Source organism: Bos grunniens, chromosome 22, assembly GCF_055505025.1.
Source record: "Bos grunniens cultivar Pamir isolate PY7600 chromosome 22, Bosgru_T2T1.0, whole genome shotgun sequence".
Classification (NCBI taxonomy): Eukaryota; Metazoa; Chordata; class Mammalia; order Artiodactyla; family Bovidae; genus Bos; species Bos grunniens.
The window spans coordinates 12,392,372-12,415,514 of record NC_141186.1 but is presented as its reverse complement, the minus strand read 5'-3'; the positions used below and the strand labels follow the sequence as shown (position 1 = coordinate 12,415,514).

The following is a 23,143-nucleotide window of genomic DNA, read 5'->3' as shown; positions in this document are numbered from 1 at the left end:
CCGTCCCTGGGATTCTCCAGGCAAGAACACTGGAGTGGGTTGCCATTTCCTTCTCCAATGCATGAAAGCAAAAAGTGAAAGTGAAGTCGCTCAGTCGTGTCTGACTCTTAGCGACCCCATGGACTGCAGCCTACCAGGCTCTCCCGTCCATGGGGTTTTCCAGGCAAGAGTACTGGAGTGGGGTGCCATCGCCTTCTCCGACAAGCTGCTCTAAGTGCCAAAAAAAGGCTACCATGGCCCCTGTACTTCATACTCATTTTAGAATCAACTTGCCGAGTTACACACCCACACACACAAAATTTTGTTGTTGTTTTTTTCTGTTGGGATTGTAATAATACCTAGATCAGTTTGGGAAAAAAAAAACGTAACCTTTATGTTATGTAATCTTCTGATCCATGAAAATGGCACACAATCCATTTATTTTAGCCTTTCAATAGTTTTACAATTTCTCCATGAGGGACTTCCTGCATATTTTTTGTTAGATATATTCCTAGATATTCCCTACTTCATTATGCTATTTCAAGTGAAATCTCTTTTTAAATGTTCTTTTCCAGTTTTTTTTTTCGCTAACGTTTTGCTATTTAATATTTTGTATCAGATAGCTCTCTTATTAAGTCTCATGATTTATCTATGCAGTCTTTTAAATCTGTTAACACAATCATATCATATGCAAATGACGAGCTTTGTTTCTTTTCTAATCTTTATGCCATTTGGTTCTTTTTATTACATTACTGTGCTGGGTAGGACATCCAGTACACTATTGAAAAGAAGTGTTAACAGCAGACATTCTTGCTGTTTTCCTGATCTCAAAGAAAATGCTTTCAGTATTTCAGCATGTCTGATATTTGTGGCAGATTTTTTTTTATCAGTTTAGGAGGCTCTCTTTTGTTAAGAATATTAATCATGACTGGATGTTTAATTTTATCAGACAGTTGTTCTGCATGATTAAGATAATCACATGATTTTCACTAATCTGTTAAAGTGGGGAATTATACTAATTGATTTTCTAATGTTAAATCAGCCTTGCATTCCTGGGACAAACCCAACTTGATCATGATATTTTTTTATATATACATTGGAAAATTCAGGTCACTAATAATTTTTTTAAATTTGCATCAATATTGATGAGTAATATTTGGCCTGTAATTTTCTTTACTTTCATTGTCCTTGCTAGATTTTAGTATCCAGGTTATCAAGGTCATCCTTGTTGTTCAGTCACTCAGTGTGTCCGACTTTGTGACCCCATGGACTGCAGCATGCCAGGCTTCTCTGTCCTTCACCATCTCCCGGAGCTTGCTCAAACTCATGTCCATTGAGTCGGTGATGCCATCCAACCATCTCATCCCCTTCTCCTGCTTTTAATCTTTCCCAGCATCAGGATCTTTTCTAATGAGTTGGCTCTTCATATCATGTGGCCAAAGTACTGGAGCTTCAAGGTTATCCTAATCTCCATAAAAATAAAGATTAGGATATCAAGGTTATCCTAATCTCCATAAAAAGAGGTGAGGAATATTCCTCTCTTTCTACACCCAATCTTTGGGTAAGATTGGAATTATTTGCTTCTTATATGTATAGTAGAATTCAATAATGAAACCATCTGGAGGTCAAGATTTTCCGTTACTGATTGAATTTTCTTAATGTCTGTGAAACTAGTCAGATTTTCTGTTTCTCCAATTGGTTTTGGTAAGTTATGCTTTTTCTAAAAATTTCCCCTTCTTATCTGAATTTTCAAGTTTATTGGCATAAAGTTGTATATGCTATGCTGTTATCTTTTAATGTTCCATATCATGTGTATTTGCTATCTTTTTCTTTTTTTAAAAATAGTGATTTGTGCTTTCTCTTATTTGCTTTGTCTTGCCAAAGATCATCAATTTTATTAGTCTTTTCAAAGAACCAACTTTCATCTTGTTGATCCTCTCTACTTCATTGATGTTTTCTATTTCAATTAATCCTGCATAATTGCATCCTCTGTTCTACATATTTTATTTTTTCTAACTTCTTAAGACAGAATTTTCAACCTTTTTTCTTTTCCAATCTATTCATTGAAGATTTCAATTTCCTTCTAAGAACTGCTTTAATAGGTAGAATTTTCCATATTTTTGATTTTAAATATTGCCTAATTTCAAATGTGATTTATTCTGTGATTCAAAGGTTAATTAGAAGCATGGTTCTTAATTCTGAATGTATGTGGTAATTCTTTATACCATGGAGTTCCAGCTTGATTGTATTGTGCTCAGAGAACATACACGGTATGATTTCAATGCTTTGAAATTTATTAATAATCTCCTTTTGGCTCAGTACAGTGAAAATATTCCTTATGTGCTTGAAAAAAGTATCTTTTGCAGTTGTAGGGTGCAATATTCTGCATATATATCCACTGAGTAGAGAAAGTTCATTATATGGTCCAGATATTCTATATCCTTGCTTATTTTTGTCTGCTTGTTGTAGCAATTACTGAGATGGTCGTGTGTAAAAATATCTCCCACTGTGATTACAGCATGGTATGTTTCTCCTTATGATTCTGCCTTAAGGCTATGTTCTTAAATGCATACATATTTTAAGTTATTATATCTTCCCAGTAGAGTAAAATGTTTATCCAAGAGAATGGACCTTCTTTATCCCTAGAAATGCTTTCTGTTTGATGTTAATTAAGCAACTGGCTCAGACAGTAAAGCGTCTGTCTGCGACGCAGGAGACCCAGGTTCGATCCCTGGGTTGGGAAGATCCCCTGGAGAAGGAAATGGCAGCCCACTCCAGTATTCTTGACTGGGAAATCCCATGAATCTTGGAGCCTGGTAGGCTACCGTCCATAGGGTCACAAAGAGTCAGACACGATTGAGCAACTTCACTTTCAGAAGCAACTCTGTTTTCTTCTAGTTTAGAATTTGCCTGATGTATCTTTATCCATCCTTTTACTTCCAGCCTTTGTGTATCTTTAAGGTTTTTATATGCCTGTTGTAAATGGTAGACAGATTTTCGATTCTTATTCAGTTCTGACAATCTACTTTTTGTCTTCTAACCAAAGCGTTTAGCCCGCTTATTTTATGGTGAATACTGGTATATTTGGATGTGTGTCTATCATTATATTCTGGGTTTTCTATTTGCTTCCTCTGTTCTAGCATTTTTCTTCTGTCTCTCTTCTTGATTTATTTTGAACTGTTTGTTTTGCCTTGTTCCATTTTTCTCTTTTATTGGTTTGGAAATACTCTGTTTCTATTCTTTGAGTGGTTACCTTAGAAATGAGAGCAGGTATTGTTAACTTAATCAAAGTCAGAAGTTAGCTAAGATCTTTACTTTCCAGGACAACTTTTATTCCAGTTCCCCCTTCCCAGCTTCCTATTTTATTAAGTATTTTAATTTTATCTTGTTTTTTAAAAGCTGTATGACTTAATCAATTATAAATTATTCAAGACTTGTGCAAGCAATACCCAAAATTCAGTAGCTTAGCCCAATAAAAGTATATCCCTCACTCAAGTTGGAGTCTTACGCAATTCAGTCAGCTCCTTCTAGAAGGGACTGTGCCATGTACGAAGAAGGCCTGCACAACCTTCATAGCTTGCCTCCTCCTTGTGGAAATAGGACCAGCTTACACAGTCAAAGGCTTTATCAATCAGGGCTCATGATTTCTTTTGTAATACAATTTCTTCAAAACTTAGAGGAATTCAGACCTCTCTCTGTGTCATACACTCAGAGCGCTTTCTTCGGCAAAGTTCTCAGTTCTGCTCTGTTTCTCTGCTTTCTTGTCCCCACATCTCTCTGCCTCAAAGGGTGGCTACAGCATTAATATGATCTTTGCTAAGATGTGCTTCATTTCACTGAAACCTTTAACTGGTCTTGAGCACATAAAGACTTAATCTCATTGCTTACTCTTTGAGGTCTAAAACAGTGTACTTCCCTAAACCTTCAAGACTCTAAACTGCTGGGTTCTTTTTTTTTTCAATTGAAGTATAGTTGGTTGGCAATGTTATGTCACTTTCTTCCATACAGCAAAGTGATTCAGTTATACATTAAACTTCTGGATTCTATTTCCTTTTATTTATTATCAATGAGCCAAATATTCCCAGAGCGCATTTATTTCTTATAAAGTCTTTTTAATTAATTAGTTAACTTAGTTATGGCATGCGGGATCTTCCCTGTGTCATGTGGAATCTTTTGTCGGCGCGCACAGACTTATACACAGACTCTCCAGCTGTGGCTCAGAGTGCACAGGCTTCAGTAGTTGTGGCCTGTGGGCTTGGTTGCTCCATAGCAGGTGGGACTTTTTAAAATTTTTATATTTAATTGGAAGATAATTGCTTTCCAATGTTGTGTTGATTTCTGACATACAACATGAATCAATCATAGGTGCATATATGTCCACTCCCTCTTGAACCTCCCTCCCCTCCCACCCCATACTAACCTTCTAGATTGTCATAGAGCTCTGGGTTGAGCTCCCTGCATCATACAGCGAATTTCCACTGGCTATCTATTTTACATATGGTAATGTGTATGTTTGGAGAAGGCAATGGCACCCCACTCCAGTACTCTTGCCTGGAAAATCCCATGGACGGAGGAGCCTGGTGGGCTGTAGTCCATGGGGTTGCTAAGAGTGGGACACGACTGAACAACTTCACTTTCACTTTTCACTTTCATGCACTGGAGAAGGAAATGGCAACCCACTCCAGTGTTCTTGCCTGGAGAATCTCAGGGATGGGGGAGCCTGGTGGGCTGCCGTCTATGGGGTCGCACAGAGTCAGACACGACTGTTTCAATGCTACTCTCTCAATTTGTCCCACCCCCACCTTCGCCCACTGTGTCTACAAGTCTCTTCTCTATTTCTGGCATGTGGGATCTTAATTGCCCAACCAGGGATCAAACCTGTGTCCCCCACATTGCAAGGCAGATTCTTAACTACTGGACTACCAGGGAAGTCTGCCTTATAATATCTTAACAGTTGGTTACAAGAGAGTTGGTTAAAACGTAGCCAATTACAACTGATACTAAGTTTCTGTTCAACAGACCTATCCCCTAGGGCTTCTAGCTCATGATCCACCCCAAAATTATTACAGGCAATCATTTTGCCCATGCAACACAAATCAACACTTTGCAAGCCTTCTGTCAGTTTCCTTGCTATCCATCACGTGATCATTAAGCCCGTGCCACATATCTGATATTGTTGAAATGGTTCTCTTCAACATACAAATTTCTCCATTAATCAAGAGAAGTACAACTAGTTGGAGTGATAGTCTCTAAATCTGTGAGTTAGCATCAGATCAGATCAGATCAGATCAGTCGCTCAGTCGTGTCCGACTCTTTGTGACCCCATGAATCACAGCACGCCAGGCCTCCCTGTCCATCACCAACTCCCAGAGTTCACTCAGACTCACGTCCATCGAGTCAGTGATGCCATCCAGCCATCTCATCCTCTGTCGTCCCCTTCTCCTCTTGCCCCCAATCCCTGCCAGCATCAGAGTCTTTTCCAATGAGTCAACACTTCGCATGAGGTGGCCAAAGTACTGGAGTTTCAGCTTTAGCATCATTCCTTCCAAAGAAATCCCAGGGCTGATCTCCTTCAGAATGGACTGGTTGGATCTCCTTGCAGTCCAAGGGACTCTCAAGAGTCTGCTCCAACACCACAGTTCAAAAGCATCAATTCTTCGGCGCTCAGCCTTCTTCACAGTCCAACTCTCACATCCGTACATGACCACAGGAAAAACCATAGCCTTGACTAGACGAACCTTTGTTGGCAAAGTAATGTCTCTGCTTTTGAATATGCTATCTAGGTTGGTCATAACTTTCCTTAGAGGTTTATGTTTATAGTGTATTCCATGCTGATTGGGAAACTCTCCTTGTGTGTCTGCTCCAAGTAGTGACTCGAGGATCCAGGACAGTGTGTATCTCCCACCTTCAATGGGTGGCCTCCATGGGGGCGATGGGAAAGGAAGAGAAAGTGCATGGTGTTTTGTGGCTCTGCCTGAAAGTGGTGCATATTACTTCTGTCTCTATCTCCATTCCATCAGCCGGAACTCAATAATATGATCTCAACTATTTGCAAGTAAAGCTGGAAAACAGTATTCTTTTGTGGCTGAGAGGAGTAAAAGTGAATAATGCCATAGAGCCAGTCTCTGCCCTACCCCATGAGACTTTACTGTTGTGTCCATTCAGCGTTTAAGAGTCATTCTCATACTTAGCACTTCCTTGCTCTTTTTCCACTCTTGCGTATAATACGTTCCTTCTGGGATCACTTTCTGCCTGACGTACGTCATTTAGAATTTCTTTCAGAGAGTGCCTCCGGCAGTAACCTCTCTCAGTTTTATCTGAAATTTGCCATTCAATTTGCCATTCTCTTGAGAGATATTTATTATGGGACCTTTCCTTAATGATGGGAGAATTCCTGTTACACTGTCTACCTCAGGCAGCACTGGGATGTTTCCTGCTTGCTACACCTCATGAGACTATTAAAACTTATGCTCAGATTCACTCAGTTTTACAAATGCCTTTGAGTAAAATTGACTTCAGAAATCTAGTTATATCTCTGAATTCACAGAATTATTTAATTTTTGATCAAAGAATTACTTTATTGACAGATGATCAATGCATTTAAGATTTTATTATCTAGCATTTTTAGTAACTTTTTGATGGAGAAGGGAGCCCAAGGGGGACCCAATATAGTCTTCCATATTACTCTATTTTCTGATATTCTTCACAAGTTCAAGGCCATTTCCTCACCAAATGGTGACTTCTTTAGTAGAGGACAGATGTTAGACTTACTTTGCATTCTGTTCCAAAAGAAAAGTGTCTTCATTAATAGAAGTTGCAGATTAAATCTAAAGTGAAAGTGAAAATGAAAAAGTCTCTCAGTTGTGTCCGACTTTTTGCAACCCCATGGACTGGAGTGGGTAGCCTTTTCCTTCTGAAGGGGATCTTCCCAACCCAGGGATCGAACCCAGGTCTCCCACATCGCAGGCAGATTCTTTACCAGCTGAGCCACTGCTCTAAGGTAAACACAGACTGCCCACCCCCACATCACATAGAAAAATAGATATGGAACTCCCTGTATAAGGGGATTAAACCCACTCCCTCCGGGCTGATTGCTGTGTTGAGTGATCAAACTGCTGCTGCTCTGTCCAGCACAGCCTCCCAGCACCTTAACCAGAACCTGGCTCTTAGTATTGTATGTTAGTCACTCAGTCATGTCCGACTCTTTGCAACTCCATGGACTGTATCCCGCCAGGCTCCTCGGTCTGTGGAATTCTCCAGGAAAGAATACTGGAGTGGGTTGCCATTTCCTTCTCCAGGGGATCTTCCCGACCCAGGGATTGAACCCGGGTCTCCTGCATTGCAGGCAGAAGCTTTACCGTTTGAGCTACTAGGGAAGTTACTAGGCTCTTAGTAAGTGCTCCATAAATACCCCATGAAAGCTGAGCTCACATATTTCTTTCTAACAAATTAGAGAACCACACAAATATATTTTTTAAATGTTTAAACATCTTTATGCATGGCACTCTGCTCTCTTGTGGGACTTAGCACATTTGGGTTTACAGTGAAGACTTCCTGGGTCTTTGCCTTTATCTTTACAACTAATTCATTGTTCCCGTGAGGACAAGAGCCTGCATGCCACTCTCCATATACCTCACAGGCTAGTACAGTGCCTAGTGTGTGTGTGGCTGGTGTTCAGCAAAGTAGGTAGATTGGTTGGTCAAGTAAATAAACCTCTGAAATCACAGATATTTGCCATTTCAGAGCTGGTGGGGATTAAAGGTGTTGTTCACAGCCTCAGGACAAGAAATGCCCTAAGACCATGGTTAGCCAATACCTATCAAATGCAGTGGATCGTGCCCTACCTGCAGGCGGCTAGCCTCTATTCAGGTCACATGTGAGCTCTTCTCACTCATTTGTGAGCTCCATCATACCCCACTCCACCCCATAGAGTAGATCCACATTAGGAGGCTTGTGGCTACAGAGCAGAGTACCTGTCACAAGACCACGACCCCAGTATGAGACCCCTGACTTGGCCACAATCAGTGGAGCACACTAGTACATCGAGTTGGTCATATTTTTGAGTAACAGGTAACATGGGGAGGAAGGCCTCAAAGCAGTTTCTGGGATCAACCCATGCTAATGGAGTGAGTTGCCATGTGCTTTTCCCAGATCTTTGGTTTCTGACCAGGTCTTGAGAGGAAAGGTGATGGTCAGCTTCCAGGACCTGACACGGTCTCTGTTTCTCTGCAGCTGCGGGTCTTCAAGCTGGCCAAGTCCTGGCCAACCTTAAACACGCTCATCAAAATCATCGGCAACTCGGTCGGGGCTCTGGGGAACCTCACCATCATACTGGCCATCATTGTCTTCATCTTTGCTCTGGTTGGCAAGCAGCTCCTGGGGGAAAACTACTGCCAAAAGCGGAAAAAAATTTCGGCGCCCAATGAAGATTGGCCACGCTGGCACATGTACGACTTCTTCCACTCCTTCCTCATCGTCTTCCGGATCCTCTGTGGAGAGTGGATTGAGAACATGTGGGCCTGCATGGAAGTTGGCCAGAAGTCTATCTGCCTCATCCTTTTCTTGACAGTGATGGTACTGGGCAACCTGGTGGTGAGTGCACGGGCAATGCAGGAGACTTCAGGGTTACCCTAGAAAGCTTTGATGTTGCACATGTGCTGCCACATTGCACCTCCCTGACGAAAAAGCCTTCAAACCTTTCAGAGAGGTGTGGGGTACATCATGAGAACTGTCCATTGGGAGGCAGCAGGAATAAGCTTATGTGACAGAGCAGGAAAGACCTGGTTTAGAAGCCCAGCTCCACCTCCAGTAAAGTTGGGTGATCCTGTGCAAGAGACAATCTCCTGAGTTTTAATTCCCTTAAAATAAAAAAATAGTGCTTACTCATGGGCTTACTGGGAGAATTAAATTGTAGGAATAATATATGCAAATTGCCTAGTGTAGCATCTGAGCTATGGCAGAAAGTCAATAAATGTTAGTTGTTAGTTGTTGAAGGAAAATTTCCCTTCCCCACTGTAGGGGGTATCAGGAGATTTTTTTGGGGGGGGAGGGGGGAGGGAATAAGAACTGACTGATATCTCGGAGCTATATGGGTTCTAGCTAAGAGCATGAGGGCAAGCACAATGGGACTAGAGGAAGGAGCTAGGTCATAGATAACATCCAACATCATGATGACAGTAACAAAATCCTCTCCCAGGCTTGGGGGAAGCCCCTCTGGAGGCCTTTATCCCAGTTGGCCCCACCACCCCTTCTCTGTCCCAGCCTGGCTCCTCCCCCTCAGTTTGTGTCCACTCTCTCAAGTTCCGGGTACCCTTGCTCTCAGCTCTGGCCTGGGTAGGGGGAAGGTGTGACTTCTAGGAACCATTCTCTCTCTCTCTCTTTTTTTTTTTTATTGAAGTATAGTTCATTTACAACATTGTATTAGTTTTAGATGTATAGCTTAGCGATTTGGTTTTTTCCCATTATGAGTGGCTACAGGATATTGAGTGTGATTTCCTGTGCTATCCCTGTAAATTCTTACTGCTCATCTGTTTTGTGTATAGTCGTTTGTATCTGTTAATCCCTTACTCCTAATTTATCGCTCCTCCTCCCACCTTTCCCCTTTGGTAACCATAGTTTAGTTTCTGTCTGTGAGTATGTTTCTGTTCTGTATATTCATATTTATTGTTTTTTAGATTCCACATATAAGTGATATCATATAGTAAGTTTCTTTGTTTGACTTATTTCACTAAGCATTATATCCTTTAGGTCCATCCATGTTGCTAAAAATAGCAAAATATATTTTTTATGGCTGAGTAATATTCCATTGTATATATATGTGTGTGTGTGTGTGTGTGTGTGTTTATATACACCACATCTTCTTGAGCCAATCATCTGCTGATAGACATTTGGGTCACTTCCATGTCTTACAGGAGCCCCTTTCTTATTGCCCTGGAAGTCAACCAACCTGAATTCTTTTCCCATAAGATTTTTACAGATAAGGGAAAACTAAACCATAAGAGGGGATGACAAGACAAATCCAGGCTCTTCAAAGTCTTTCCCACCAGGGTTCCTGAGCCAGAGCAGCCTTCTACCTGCTCTCTGAGTAGGGGGCTGGACAGACTGCCTTTCCTCCCAGCTGAGCTCCCCATCCTTGCAGAGTCACAGGGGCCCCTGACCCTGAGGCAGGAACTTTGCCTCTCTGAGCATTTTTACATCCTCATGTCATTTCCTCTTCACAACCACTCTGAAAGGTAGGGGACCCCCACTCCCTGCTGATAGGGGAAGGACATGAAGTTGGAAGCAGAGAAGAGATGTACCCAGGATTCCAGAGTGAGCAGCTGAACCAGAGTTTGGCTGATAAGGGTGGTCCTGGGGCATGCCCAGGCCTGCTCCTTTTGTTGTCCCTTAATGTCCCTTTGCTCAGCAGGAGTGACCCTCCTCTGTGGTGGAGAATGCTTCCAGGCCCTGTTCATGTGGCATGGGCATGGACATCTTGGCATCCCTGAGGCTCCTCTCAGTTGCTGTCAGAATGTCCATTTCCCCACGAAGACAAGCATCTTGGGAGGGCAGAAGAGGCCCAGGTGTGGCTGGCCTGCCATCCAGCTGCCAACCTGGTGGGCTGTGGAAGGGCTCAGCTCATCGACATGATCTTCCCTGCTACACCTTCTCTCCAGGTGCTTAACCTGTTCATCGCCCTGCTGCTGAACTCCTTCAGTGCCGACAACCTCACACCACCTGAGGACGACGGTGAGGTGAACAATCTGCAGGCGGCCTTAGCCAGGATCCAGGTGTTCGGCCAGCGCACCAAGAGGGCTCTTTGCAGTTTCCTCAGTCGGCCCTGCTTGCTCCCCCGGTCCAAGGCAAAGCCCCAGTTGGTGGTGAAAATCCCACTTTCCACCTCCATAGCCAAGAACCACATTGCTGCTGAGGGAGCCCTGGGGAGCCCCGGACGGCTCCCAGCTCTCAGAAGCCCCAGGGACGACCCCGGTGACTTCATCACCGATCCTAACATATGGGTCTCTGTGCCCATTGCTGAGGGCGAATCCGACCTGGATGACTTGGAGGAGAATGGTGAGGAGGATGCTCAGAGCACCAGGCAGGAAATGATCCCCCAAAGGCAGGTGAGAGTTCTCCCATGGGATAACCACAGGAAGCAGGGAGGGGCCTCAGGGCTGGAGTGACCAGGGGCAGCAGGGAAATTTTAATAAGAGGTTTTCCAACCTCAGGGCTGGTGCAGCCTTGAAGAACCCCAGCAAGCCAGGTATAAGAGCCCTAGACATTAGGAAGCACAGGCCATGCCAAGTTCTCTGGAGAAGGTTGCATTTAAGCAGGGCAATCAGAGGGCAGGGGAAGTGTCTGATCCCCAGGCCACCTGGAGATGCTTGAAAGTGTCTTTCCTACAGCTGCCCCATTCATTCCACCCAACCGGGGCTCTGTGCAGGAGATGCTAATAAGATTCCTTTAAGAACAGGATGTTGTCCAAAAGCAAGGCTCCTCTCATCTTCACCAGCAGCCTAAATGATCACTATGTGACTCATTCATCCAACTTTTCCCGACAAGGGATGTCACAGGGAAATGACATTTGCTCCTTTGGCACCAAGGAATTTAAAGCACATTTTTGGGTAACATATATTTTTAAGTGCTTTGCACAGCTCCTTTCTACCTTAAGGTATAAATCAACCCTTGTTAACCTCAACAACTGAGCACATGCGCCTCTCCACAACGTGGAAAGGCAGGGCTGCCTATGGGACCTGGGGACAGAGTGCTGCTGGCCAGGCCACTAAGTGGCCTCAGACAGCTGTGCTTTTAGTCTACAGCTCTCCCCTAGCCTCCTTCCCTTGCAGCTGTCACTGCTCTTGTGTTCCAGCAGCTGCTGTTATCAGCTGCCATATTTTACATGCCTTTGTCTGGGTGACAGCCGAAGGCAGGCCATCAACATCCCCCGAGTAAAGGACATGAACTCTGTCACAGCCGTCTCCACTCAGAGTCATTTTCAATTACTTTGGGGGTTCTTGGGGTCTCCAAAGGGCCAAGTTCATGACCACTCTGACCCCAGGACAAGTGACAATGGTCATGGCTAACATCTGTGGAGCCAAGCACTACTTGCTAAGTGCTTTGCAAGTATGAACATATTTAGTCATCAAAATAACCAAATAAAGTAGATCTTGCCTTCTCAAGTTTGCAGATGGGAAAAATAGAAATAAGAGAGGTTAAATAACTTGCCTAATGTCACACAGCTTGTCAGTAATGATGCCAGGAGCACACAGAGATCCATCTGGCTATATGTATATACATTAATTGTATGTATCAAGTCCTTGGCTCTGGCAGACAATGCTGTGCAATATCTCTTCAGAGTTAGAAGTGATCAACTGAGGGGGAGCCCAGGTACCCAAGAGAGGACTTTCTCTCACTATCAGGAGCAGCTGCAGCAAGTTGGGAAGTATGAGGACCGCCTGCCACCCAGGAGCCCAGGGTCTGGAATATCCTCTGAAGACCTGACTCCAGGCCTAGGTGAAAAGTGCAAAGGCGAGGCTCCTGCTCAGGGCCCTGCAGAGGTAGGTATGTGAGCTTCCTGGAGAGGTTGAAAGGCCTGCCGGACACTGACCAGGATGGTGGGGCCCGGAGGATGGGGCCGGGCATGAGGCGTTCCAGACCATGCTCAACCAAACCTCATGTCTCATCTTGGGAGTTTTTAAAGTCCTTCCTAATCTCTGGGCTAATCAGTATGATTTTATTGGGAAGAAAGAGGTTCCATAGACTAGGGGGCCAGGACCCATTCCTCAACCTCTCTGAGCCCCTGTGCCTCCATCTGGAAGCCAAGTGGTTATGGCTACTTGGTAGGACTCTTTTGAAGCTTCCATGAGATGCTGCTTGTCAAATGTTTAGCTCCTGCCAGAAATGGTATAAGTGCCCAGAAAATGACAGGCAAGAAAAAGGGAAACAAAAAGACAATGCACAGAGAAAGCTGAGTATCTTTCAGAGCCAGCAGATAAAAGTCGGAGTTGCTGTGGGTGAAGAAGTCTTCCCTGTGACCACCCCCACTTTCTTTTGTCCACACCATCGTCTCTGGTCAAAACCAGACTGGTGCTGGGGAGAGGCTGTCTGTACTGAATGGTGAACTGATGGTCTCACATAGGCCAAACAGGAAGAAGATCTTATAAGCAGTAAAAATAAACTTGGTGGTTTCATTACTAATCTTTAAAGAAAACAAGTTACATTGAAAGAGGTATCTCTAAAGATTTAGCATCTGTAATAGCTCCATATTACATTCAAGAATTTAATAAGAATTTAACTTGACACCTAACCACCGAGTTCCAATGGTGACAGGCACCGGGCAGGCAAAGATAAGAAAGACATAATTCATCCTGAAGCTATCAAGCCCATCAGCTTGAGGAGTGCCGGCCACTGGCTGTGTGCCTCTGGGCAAGGCTGGCCCAGAGGGGTGAGAGAAGAGGGTGGGCTGAGGTGGGATTTGAGGGCTCTGGATGAACACCGGCCTCTTGGTTCCAGCTGGGTGAGGGGTACTCTTCATGTGGACAGCATACTTCTGCTGAGCATTGTTAGGACTCCCCTGGCTAGTCTTCTCAGTGCATTCCTGCTGGGGATTGTTTTTGTTTTTGTTTTGTCCATGACCCCGGCCAGGCAGGGAGGGGCCTGACAATGACAGATGGGACCCACCCACCCCCATTTGGGTCCATTAGCCGAGCGATCAGGTTTACTAATATGAGAGCAGCTTCAGCTCCTAATTGAATTCATCTGGAGACATTACAGGGCTGAAGCTGCCAGGAGGGCAGCAGGGCCCCTGCAGCATTGCTCCATGATTAAATATTCAAGCCCAGTGAACGCTGAGAGTCTTGATGGGTGTAATTACGGTGTCTCGGGCCATCGCCAGCCCTCCATCAGGGGCCTGGAGGTTTAAAGTCTTGCACGGCTGAACCTCTGGGGCTCCGCAGAGAGCACCGCTGTTCTGGGGTTCAGCTGGCGAGGCACCAGAACAGAAGGGGCGCCATGGTGGGTCCAGCCCCGAGGGGCTCTCTCTGTATCTCAGGGCATCTTGGAACTCCAGGCCCGTTGGGCCGATGGTGACCGTGTGCAGATTCACGGGGCCCCACGGAGAGCTGGGTTCACTGCTGGGGCTTTTGCCCTGCAGGGAGCGGATGACACGAGCTCCTCGGAAGGCAGCACTGTGGACTTCCTGGACCCTGAGGAGATCCTGAGGAAGATCCCTGAGCTGGCAGACGACCTCGATGAGCCAGATGACTGCTTCACGGAAGGTAGAGTGGCAGCCACAGGCCTCCTCCCCTTGACATTCATTAGGGCCAGAATCCAGCTCATCTGGACACTTCTGTGTTCAGGGCTCTGGCCTGGGGTCCACGGGAGACAGACAAGCAGGATCTTTTGCTCCTTTCTCTCAGGCTTGAGGGCCCAGCGTCAAACACGAATGCCAGACTCCCAGAAGTTGAGCGGTGGAATCTGTATCTCCCGCCACATTAGACACAGCAAACAGATGCTCTGCCTTACTCATCACCTTTGAAAACACCTCACTGAGTTATAAACCTGCCCTGTTGAGAGTGAAAGAGAAAGGTAGCCACTGCCATGAACTCTTGATTGGGGACATAAAGGACCCAGAGGAGGGTAGGATCATCTGTGTCCCTCGATCCTTTGTGTGACTCTTACAGGCAGAACTTGCATCTTTTATCCTTCTTTTTCCTCAGTATTTAGAACAGCAAGGCCTGGCATGTCCTCAGTAGATATTTGTGCAATAAATGAATAAACGTATTTCATATGATGAAAGTGATTGTGGCCTAAATAAACAAATGAACCATTTAATTGAGTTTCTACTTTCACATGACCCTGGGCTGGGCTGCCCCCCGGCCCCATCCCAGCCGTAAGGACCTCCCAGTTCAGCACAGGTTCAGGCATGGCCCCTCAGACACCCCCAGGCCCAGGCCCCATGTCTTGTCCAGCCACCAGAGAGGGTGGGATAAGGACAGGGACCATGATATCACCTGTAGGGAGGAAGATGCCTTGGAGGAGGTGAGAGTGAGCGAGACCAGTGGTGGAGAGGAGGAAGGGCAGGATGGAAAGGCTGCCTGAAAAGGGACCCGGCTTCTCTCACTTCCCAGGAAAGAATTCTTTTCCAAAGGAGCAGCAAGTGGCTTTCCCAGCAGAGCGGTTTCCCTGCCAGGGCTGGAGTCAAATGTGCTTCCTTTACCAGTGGAACATCACTCACCCCCAGGCCCTTCTCCCCACAGGCTGTGTTCACCACTGTCCCTGTTGCAGAGTGAACAGCTCCAGGTTTCCCTGGGCCACAGGCTGGCAGGTACGCAAGGCCTGCTTTCGCATCGTGGAGCACAGCTGGTTTGAAAGTTTCATTGTCTTCATGATCCTGCTCAGCAGTGGAGCGCTGGTAAGGGAGCATGGGGTCCCTACCCCAGAGTCCTCCTGGTGTGTGATCTCCCACCATCCAGAGGCCCTGGGGCTGAAACGCTGGGCTCCTTTGACTCCTGGGCTGGAAGTCCCCAACCTGTGACTGAAGGGCGATCTGCAGCCCAGCATGAGGGCTCCTCTTAGCAGGAGTGCATGATCTGTGCTTGAGCCGCCCAGGTCCTGGCCTGCTACACCTGACTGTGTGGATTTCAAGCCGTGAGTGTGGAGATCCCCTTTATAGACAGGGAAACCGACACTCAAAGGCTTCATGGGACTTGTCCAAGGCTACCCAGCTTTTCAGTCATAAAACCTAACTTTGCCCTCATTTGATCCAAAGTCCCTGATTTTTCACCTTCTGGCCTCCCAAACACACCACCCTTTTCTGAGGGCCCAGAACCAGGAGGACCACCCTTCCCTGCACTATCAGGTCACTTGCAAATAACTGCCGTCATTCATTCAAAGCTCATGGAAAATCATCACAACAGCACTTCTCAAAATTTAATCGCCCAGGGAGCTTCTTAAGATGCAGGTTCTGATTCAGTAGATCTGGGGTGAGGCCTGAGAATTTGCATTTCCAGCAAGCTCCCACATGGTGCTGATGCTGGTCCACAGGCCACAGTTTGAATAACGAGGCCTTACAGTCAGAGAGATTCTGAGTTGAGACACCTCCTAAACTGGTTCAGTGGTAAAGAATATGCCTGCCAATGCAGGAGATGCAGGTTCAATCCGTGGGTCAGGAAGATCCCCTGGAGGAGGAAATGGCACTCCAGTATTCTTGCCTGGAGAATTCCATGGACTGAGGAGCCTGGCAGGTTGCAAACAGTCCACAGATGTGCGAAGAGTTGAAAGCAACTGAACACACACTCATCCTAAGCCTCTTGCTGAATGCCCAGCTTTGTAGCACACGGAAGGATGTTTCCCTCTGCACCATGCCTTAGGCTCACCATGCAATCTCAACTCATCTTCCCAGTGAACCAAGGTAGACATGGACACAGGAAGGGATTTGTCATCCTCAGGGGTCCACATTTATGGATGAGGACATCACAGCCCCGAAAGCCCCCAGCTCGTTAGTTAAAGGGAGTACTCACGCCCCAGCCTCTTGACTCATAGCCCCAGTGGTTCCACTTGTCTTACTCCCCAGGTGTCATTTACTCCCTGAAAGCAATATGCTGACCATCTGGGCATGCACTCCAAAGCCACATTTCCCAGGAAGGGAGGCCAAACTGCTGAGGGTGTTGTCTCAGCATTCAGGAGGAGCCAAAGAAGGTGAGAGGGTCTGATGGGAGGAAAGCTAAGCCAGCAAGGGCCCAGAGCTGAGGGAGGAGAGTCTCGTGCAGCAGGCTGGCCTGCCATCTTGGCTGAGTGGAGAGGGGCTGGCAGCATCTGGTGGTGCCCACTGCCCCAGCACAGGGTGGTGAGGTCTCTCTCAAATAGCAGTCTCAGCCTAGTGCTAAGTGCAGAGGCCACGCTGCAGGGCAAGGGGAGGCTGGGCAGCGCGTTCACCACACATACCCTTCCCTCTATCCTGAAAAAGATAACCTCATTCATTTGATGTGACTGTAACCACATTTGCTAGGGACTAGGTGCTTTCTTCATCATCTCCTTCTCTTCTCTTTCTACTCCCCTTCTCCACACACCCGAGCTGCTCCCCCGCCCTCCCTCCAGGCAGGGAGCACACATCCCACACCAGCTGCTGAACCCGCCCCAGCTTTGCTCTCCCATTCCCCTCTCCTTCCCCAAGGGACTGAACTGGCTGGCACCAAATTTAGTCTTCCTTATGCTTTTACTTTGAGTACATTTAAAAAAAAAAAAATAGCATGAGTTTTTATCTGACAAAGTGCAAAAAAAAAATACTTGGAAATTATGGGAAAATGCAAAGAAAAATAACACCCATTTTTCTATCACTCGGAGAGAATCTCACTTTGAAAACATTTTGGTGCACTTCCTTCCCATCTTTTTTATGGATGTAATACATAAGTATTACAAAATGGAAATCACACTTGTGCATTTCATAATTTCTCAGTAAATTTTCTTGGTAATTTGGTCTTCCTGTCTTATTGACTGGCTGCAGTAGCTAACCCCCGCACTCACTCCTGATAGCATTGAATCTGCCTACAATGCTGGAGACACAGGAGACCTGGATTCGACCCCTGGGTTGGGAAGATGCCCTGAAGGAGGGCATGGCAACCCACTCCAGTATTCTTGCCTGGAAAATCCCAAAGACAGAGAAGCCTGGTGGGCTACAGTCCATGGGGTCACAAAAGAGTCGAACATGACTGAGCAACTGAGAACACACACTCATGCTTATACTCCTTTGGAGGTGTCGGTTTTTTTCCTGTCTTAGATCCAGCCTTAGAAGCAAAACTGGAAGCAGGAATTCTTGTGCAATTTGTGGAGGGCACCCTCTGGGCTTCCCTGGTAGCTCAGTTGGTAAAGAATCCACCTGCAGTGCAGGAGACCCCAGTTCAATTCCTGAATTGGGAAGATCCACTGGAGAAGCAATAGGCTACCCCCTCCAGTATTCTGGCCTGGAGAATTCCATGGACTGTATAGTCCCTGGGGTCACAGAGAGTCAGACACGACTGAGTGACTCACTTTCCTCTGGGCTGGAGCACGTGAAGGAAGTAGGACAGAACAGGGAAAGGGGCTGGGAAAAGATGTGGTTTCCATGAAGCCCAGCCTCACCCTGATCCCATGGGCGCTCTGAAGCATAAAGGCCATCGCAGGACTGTTCCACCTTGAAGCAAGGGGTCAGTCAGACACTGGCTGCAGCTGCCCCCAGAGGGGTGATACAGTCTCCTGAGGTGGAGTCCCTTCCCTTCAGCCCAGGGACGTGTTCTCAGGCAACAGGCATCACCAGCTGTTAGCAACCAACATTCACAGTAGCTGGAGATGGTCACACTGGTCCCTTCAACAGGATCTGAGTGGGAACCAACAATAGGTAGTGTCCTTAGGATACATTCTCGAAGGCAGAATTGCTGCATTTCTAAAACATTTGAGTCATATTCCCAAGTTAGGGGTCCAAAAAAACTCCACTAGTTTTTACTCCGCCCAGCTGTGTGTGAAAGGAGCTGCTTCCCCACAGCCAAACTGACTGGGGGTTCCCCTCACCCCATCCACCGCCCACCCCATGCCTCTTCCTCTTCATCAACCTGATGAAAGAGAAATGGCATCTTTTTCTTCATTTGGATTTCCTTGATTACTGGTGAAATGCAGCATTCTTTTCCAGAGTTCATTGGTGAACCTTACTTTCATTTTCATGAACATCCTTTGTTGCTTTTATTTTTAAACCAAGTCACTGTTAAAAAATCCCTTTGGTTCACTTCCAAAATCCAATTCGAGAAGGATTCCTTTCTCACTTGTGTTTGGCTTCCCTGCAAAGTATAAGCAGAACTGTGTGTCCCCGCTGGCTCCAGGGAAGTCCTGGTTTGCATCTCGCAGGGCCTCCTCCACTAGCTCACGCTACCTCCCCAGAGCAGAGAAAACAAAATGATGCAGGTGAGCTGGTTCCCAAAGCTCCCCAGGGGCTGTGGCCAGGGCTGGCTAGATCCTTTCCTCTCCTCGGGCCCCACTGCTGTGGGTCTCGGCCACCTGTCAACTTGCTTCCTTCTTTCCAGGTCTTTGAAGATGTTTACCTTGACCAGAAGCCCATGGTAAAGGCCTTGCTGGAGTACACCGACAGGGTGTTCACGTTCATCTTTGTGTTTGAGATGCTGCTCAAATGGGTGGCCTACGGCTTTAAGAGTTACTTCACCAATGCCTGGTGCTGGCTGGACTTCCTGATCGTGAACGTGAGTGAACAGTGGGCACTTGTGGAGCTGGGGGTCCTTTCCTCTGGCTGATGGCTGTAGCTAGTGCAAAGAAAGTTTAGCAAGGGATCTGAGAATAGCCCTGCATCCCTGTGATCCAGGTAAGATCTAAACAGTACATGATTCCAACACAACAGTGACCTTCGAGTGAGTCTTTAGGTCCTTGGTCTCCATCCAGAAAGACCACTTTCTACTCTCTGTATTTTACATTCAAAGCAAGATAGACATGACCTTGAGTCCACTGGCAGGGCTTCCGGACCTCAGGATGCTAAAGACTGCCTGGCACAGAGAACCTGCCCTCCCTCTGACTCAGTGATCTCCAGCCCTTGCTGTGCTTTAGAATCACTTGGGGAGCTCGTAAGAATACAGTGAACAAACACTCCTCTTCCCAGAGATTCATATCTTACTGGCCCTAGATGGAGTCCAGGCATCAGTGTCCTGTAAAAGTTTCTGGGCATGTCCAATGTGCGGACAGGATAGAGAACCACCGAGCGTGCACCACTGGCATTTCCCCAGCGGCACTAAGAGTGAGAGAGGCCCCACTGGAGAGGTGATGCCTGGAGCTTGTGTGTTCAGATGGACTTGTGGCCACTGGCCCTGCCTTAGGGGATTTACCAAGGGCCTCCCACTCATTAAACTTGAGATTTCTCAAAGCTCTGGGGAGACCATACTCAATAAAGTCTCCTAATAGTCCTTTTAGCCCCCAGAGCCCAGAGAGAGTGCCTCCTCTTCTTGACCATACAGTCCTCCCTCTGTCCAGGCTCTTGCAGTCTTGGCTTTTCAGGATGGCTGCCTGGGCTGTTTGTTCACTGCTGCATGTCTGAGGGTCCCTGCAGGCAGGGGAGGCACGTGCTAAGTCTTTCTCTGCTTCCCGCACTCCCACAGCCATCGGTGCCAAGGTCGGCACATCAGAGGTGTTAGGAAATGTGTCTGTATTTGGTGCTTGCCTCCTGAAGCTGGATGGAGTCCAGTTCAGAACATTCTGTCCAGCCTCCTGTGTTGGCAGGTCCCCCACAGCAGGCCTGGGCACCCAATTCTCTTCTTTCCTGATCCCAATGCACTAGCAGCATCAGGCCACTGTATCACAGGGATTAGCTGTGAGGCCTGAAATCTGAGTCACAGGTGATAATTTTGTAGGTTATCAAATAATTATTCATAGATGAAGGAGAAATGTTTAATTCCAGCCACCCACCCTCGTGAGGGGCAGTCACTCCTGAGTAGGTCTCACTAATTTCAGTCCTAATCACCTGAAACGGTCACCCACTCATCCACCCACTTTCCTACTATTTCTCCTTCTGACAACCCATCCCTTCTTCCATTTATCCGACCGTTCACCCTTCCCTTCTCCCTTCCTTCCAAACATCCATTCATGTTTACACCTCCTATCTATCCTCTGTCAGTCCTCCCCCTCCCTCCATCCATCCTCATTCTTCTTCCTCTCGTCCCTTCTGTCCCTCTGTTCACCCGAACTTTCTATCCATCCATCAATTGATTCTTAACCCTTCTCTTTCTATCCTTTGATTTCTCTTTCTATCAAACTGTCCAGTCACCTAACTTTCTACTCATTCATTCAAGCATCTTCCATCCAAGTATCCTTCTACTCATTCATTTCTATCTTTCCATTCTTCCTTTAATCTTCCTCATCCACCTGTCCTTCCTTTCTTCCACCCATCTGTCCATTCATCCCCTTTTCTTTCACTCATCCATCCTGTCAACCCTCCATCCATCCTCTCATCTCTTCCATTCCTCTCTCCATCTGTCTTTTCATTCATCCATCAGTCATTTTATCCAGCCAGCCATCCTTCCCCAGTCCATCCACCCCATTTATCCACTATGTCAATTCTTCTTTGCCTTCTTTCTTCCATCCTCTCTTTCAATTCTATCATATCCATCCTTGTATCATTTAATCCATTCTTCTATCCAATCACCCTTCAACTTTCTATCAATATATCTTCCTTCTTTCTTTCCTTTCTTCCATCCACTCATCCCAACATACTTCTGTCTTTCTTTCAATTTGTCAAAATGCTTATTTATAACTACAGAATATAAGATTGTCTTATGAAGTGCTCTGGGAGAGATAGAAGCCGAGAAATAAAAATTCCCTATCTCCAGAAGTTTATACTTTAATCCTCCAGCAGATAGGACACACAGAGAGAAATAAACATATGATGATTGAGGATGCTGTGAGCACTGCTGGAAGCAATTAGTGTCTTAGGGACGTAGAGACATAAACCTGCATCCACTCTGGGGGGGGCGTAGCTGGGAAGGCTTCATATAGAAGTTGGCATTAGATACAGAACTTAAAATGAGTGGGAGTAACAAGGTACAAAAAGGGGTGGAGTGGCCAATTTAATTAAAAGGTGACCCTGGGCAGAGGCACAGACACAGGTACATTTAGGGAATGATTTGATTTGGGTAGGGTATATGGATGATATATGACTGGCAAAGCAGGCTGTGGCCATATAATATAGGCTAAGGAGTCTGGAGCTTGTCCTGAGATGATAAAGCATCAGGGAAGGTTGGGAGTAAGGGAGAAACATGATCATAATCAAATTTGCAGTGGAGAATGGATGGGATGGATGCAGCAATGGGGCCTAGAGATCAGTCGGGAGGCTTGTGGCCTGAGCTGTAGGAATGGAGTTGGACTTGAGCAGGAGGGCTTTGATGGAGAGGCCCCAGCTACTGATTGCCCCAACTGCAGATTTTGCAGCCCTCCTGGGGACTGAGCAAAAGACTGAACAGGGTCCAGGATGGAACTGGCCCCAGACCTCCTGCTGTCAGTCAGCCAGGCAGCTGGGTGCCACCTGGTGACGTCTGGAGAGTTGCCTGGATGAAGGAAGGGGGTCCTTCCCATTCCATTTTTTTGTCCTAGTGGAATAAGCTACAGTTCAGAGAACAGGCATTATTTGGGGCTCTAGCACCCAAGTGTAAACCCTTTCTTTTCTGACACACCCACCCAGCTATCAAGACAGGCTGAGCCTGAATTCAGCCCACCAGTCATGGTGCCGTTGGGGTCTCCCAGGACTGGGTCACAGTCTCTGGCAAGCTCATGCCAAGGCATAAGGTATCTCTCTGGAACCTTCAAAGTTCCTGGGAAGCATGACCATTTTTCCATGTCAGTTTGTGTCACTTGCAGTCCTTGGTCCAATACTTCAAAAATGCAAAACCTACTGACCAGCAGGGACTCACAACTCAAGTCACCGTGCCTCAGCTGTCTGTCAAGGCTGAATCTCCTGACCCCATGCCGGTCATCCTCCTGCAAAATTGCAAAACCGACTGACCAGCAGGGACTCACAACTCAAGTCACCGTGCCTCAGCTGCCTGTCAAGGCTGAGTCTCCTGACCCCATGCCGGTCATCCTCCTGCAAAATTGCAGAGCTGTGAGGGCCTCAGAGTTCTCTTAGCCTGACTCCTCACTTTACAAAGGGTAACAACTTTTGTAAACCTGGACTAGCAAGGCACTGACTGAAGGTTGCAAAAAAATCAGTGTTGAAAGGGAACTAGACCCCACCCAGCTTCTCCAGTGGCTCAGTGGTGAAAAATCTGCCTGCCAATGCAGGAGACACAGGAAAATTCCCTAGGTCAGGAGGATCCCCTGGAGAAGGAAATGGCAACCCACTCCAGTATTCTTTCCTGGGAAATCCCATGGACAGAGGAGCTGTCAGGCTACAGTCCATGGGGTCAGACGCAACCGAGCGACTAAAAAACAGATCTCACCCAGCCCAGGACTCTTTCCTTCCCTCTTTTCTGAGCACATACAATTGAGAATCACTTTATATTCCTCAAGATGGACTTTCAGCGTCACCCCCATGAAGGGCTAGCATCTCTATCCAAGTCTCTGAAAGTCAATCAAATGTTAAAGGCTGTTGGGACCTGGCTAATGCCCCTAGAGGGGAAAGGGAAGGCTGATTTACTCCACCAGGAGCTTGACTACCTACAACCAG

At 46.5% G+C, this 23,143-nt stretch overlaps 1 protein-coding gene across 1 annotated transcript in view; it reads left to right on the top strand.

The window, feature by feature from the left end:
* SCN10A (sodium voltage-gated channel alpha subunit 10) overlaps positions 1 to 23,143 on the top strand; it is an 89,114-nt gene that overhangs the window by 51,667 nt on the left and 14,304 nt on the right. The window contains exons 15-20 of the mRNA XM_086365967.1: positions 8,212 to 8,571; positions 10,635 to 11,081; positions 12,378 to 12,515; positions 14,111 to 14,234; positions 15,216 to 15,370; positions 19,008 to 19,181. Coding sequence (XP_086222093.1) covers positions 8,212 to 8,571; positions 10,635 to 11,081; positions 12,378 to 12,515; positions 14,111 to 14,234; positions 15,216 to 15,370; positions 19,008 to 19,181 — 1,398 coding nt within the window. The remainder of the gene's footprint in view (positions 1 to 8,211; positions 8,572 to 10,634; positions 11,082 to 12,377; positions 12,516 to 14,110; positions 14,235 to 15,215; positions 15,371 to 19,007; positions 19,182 to 23,143) is intronic.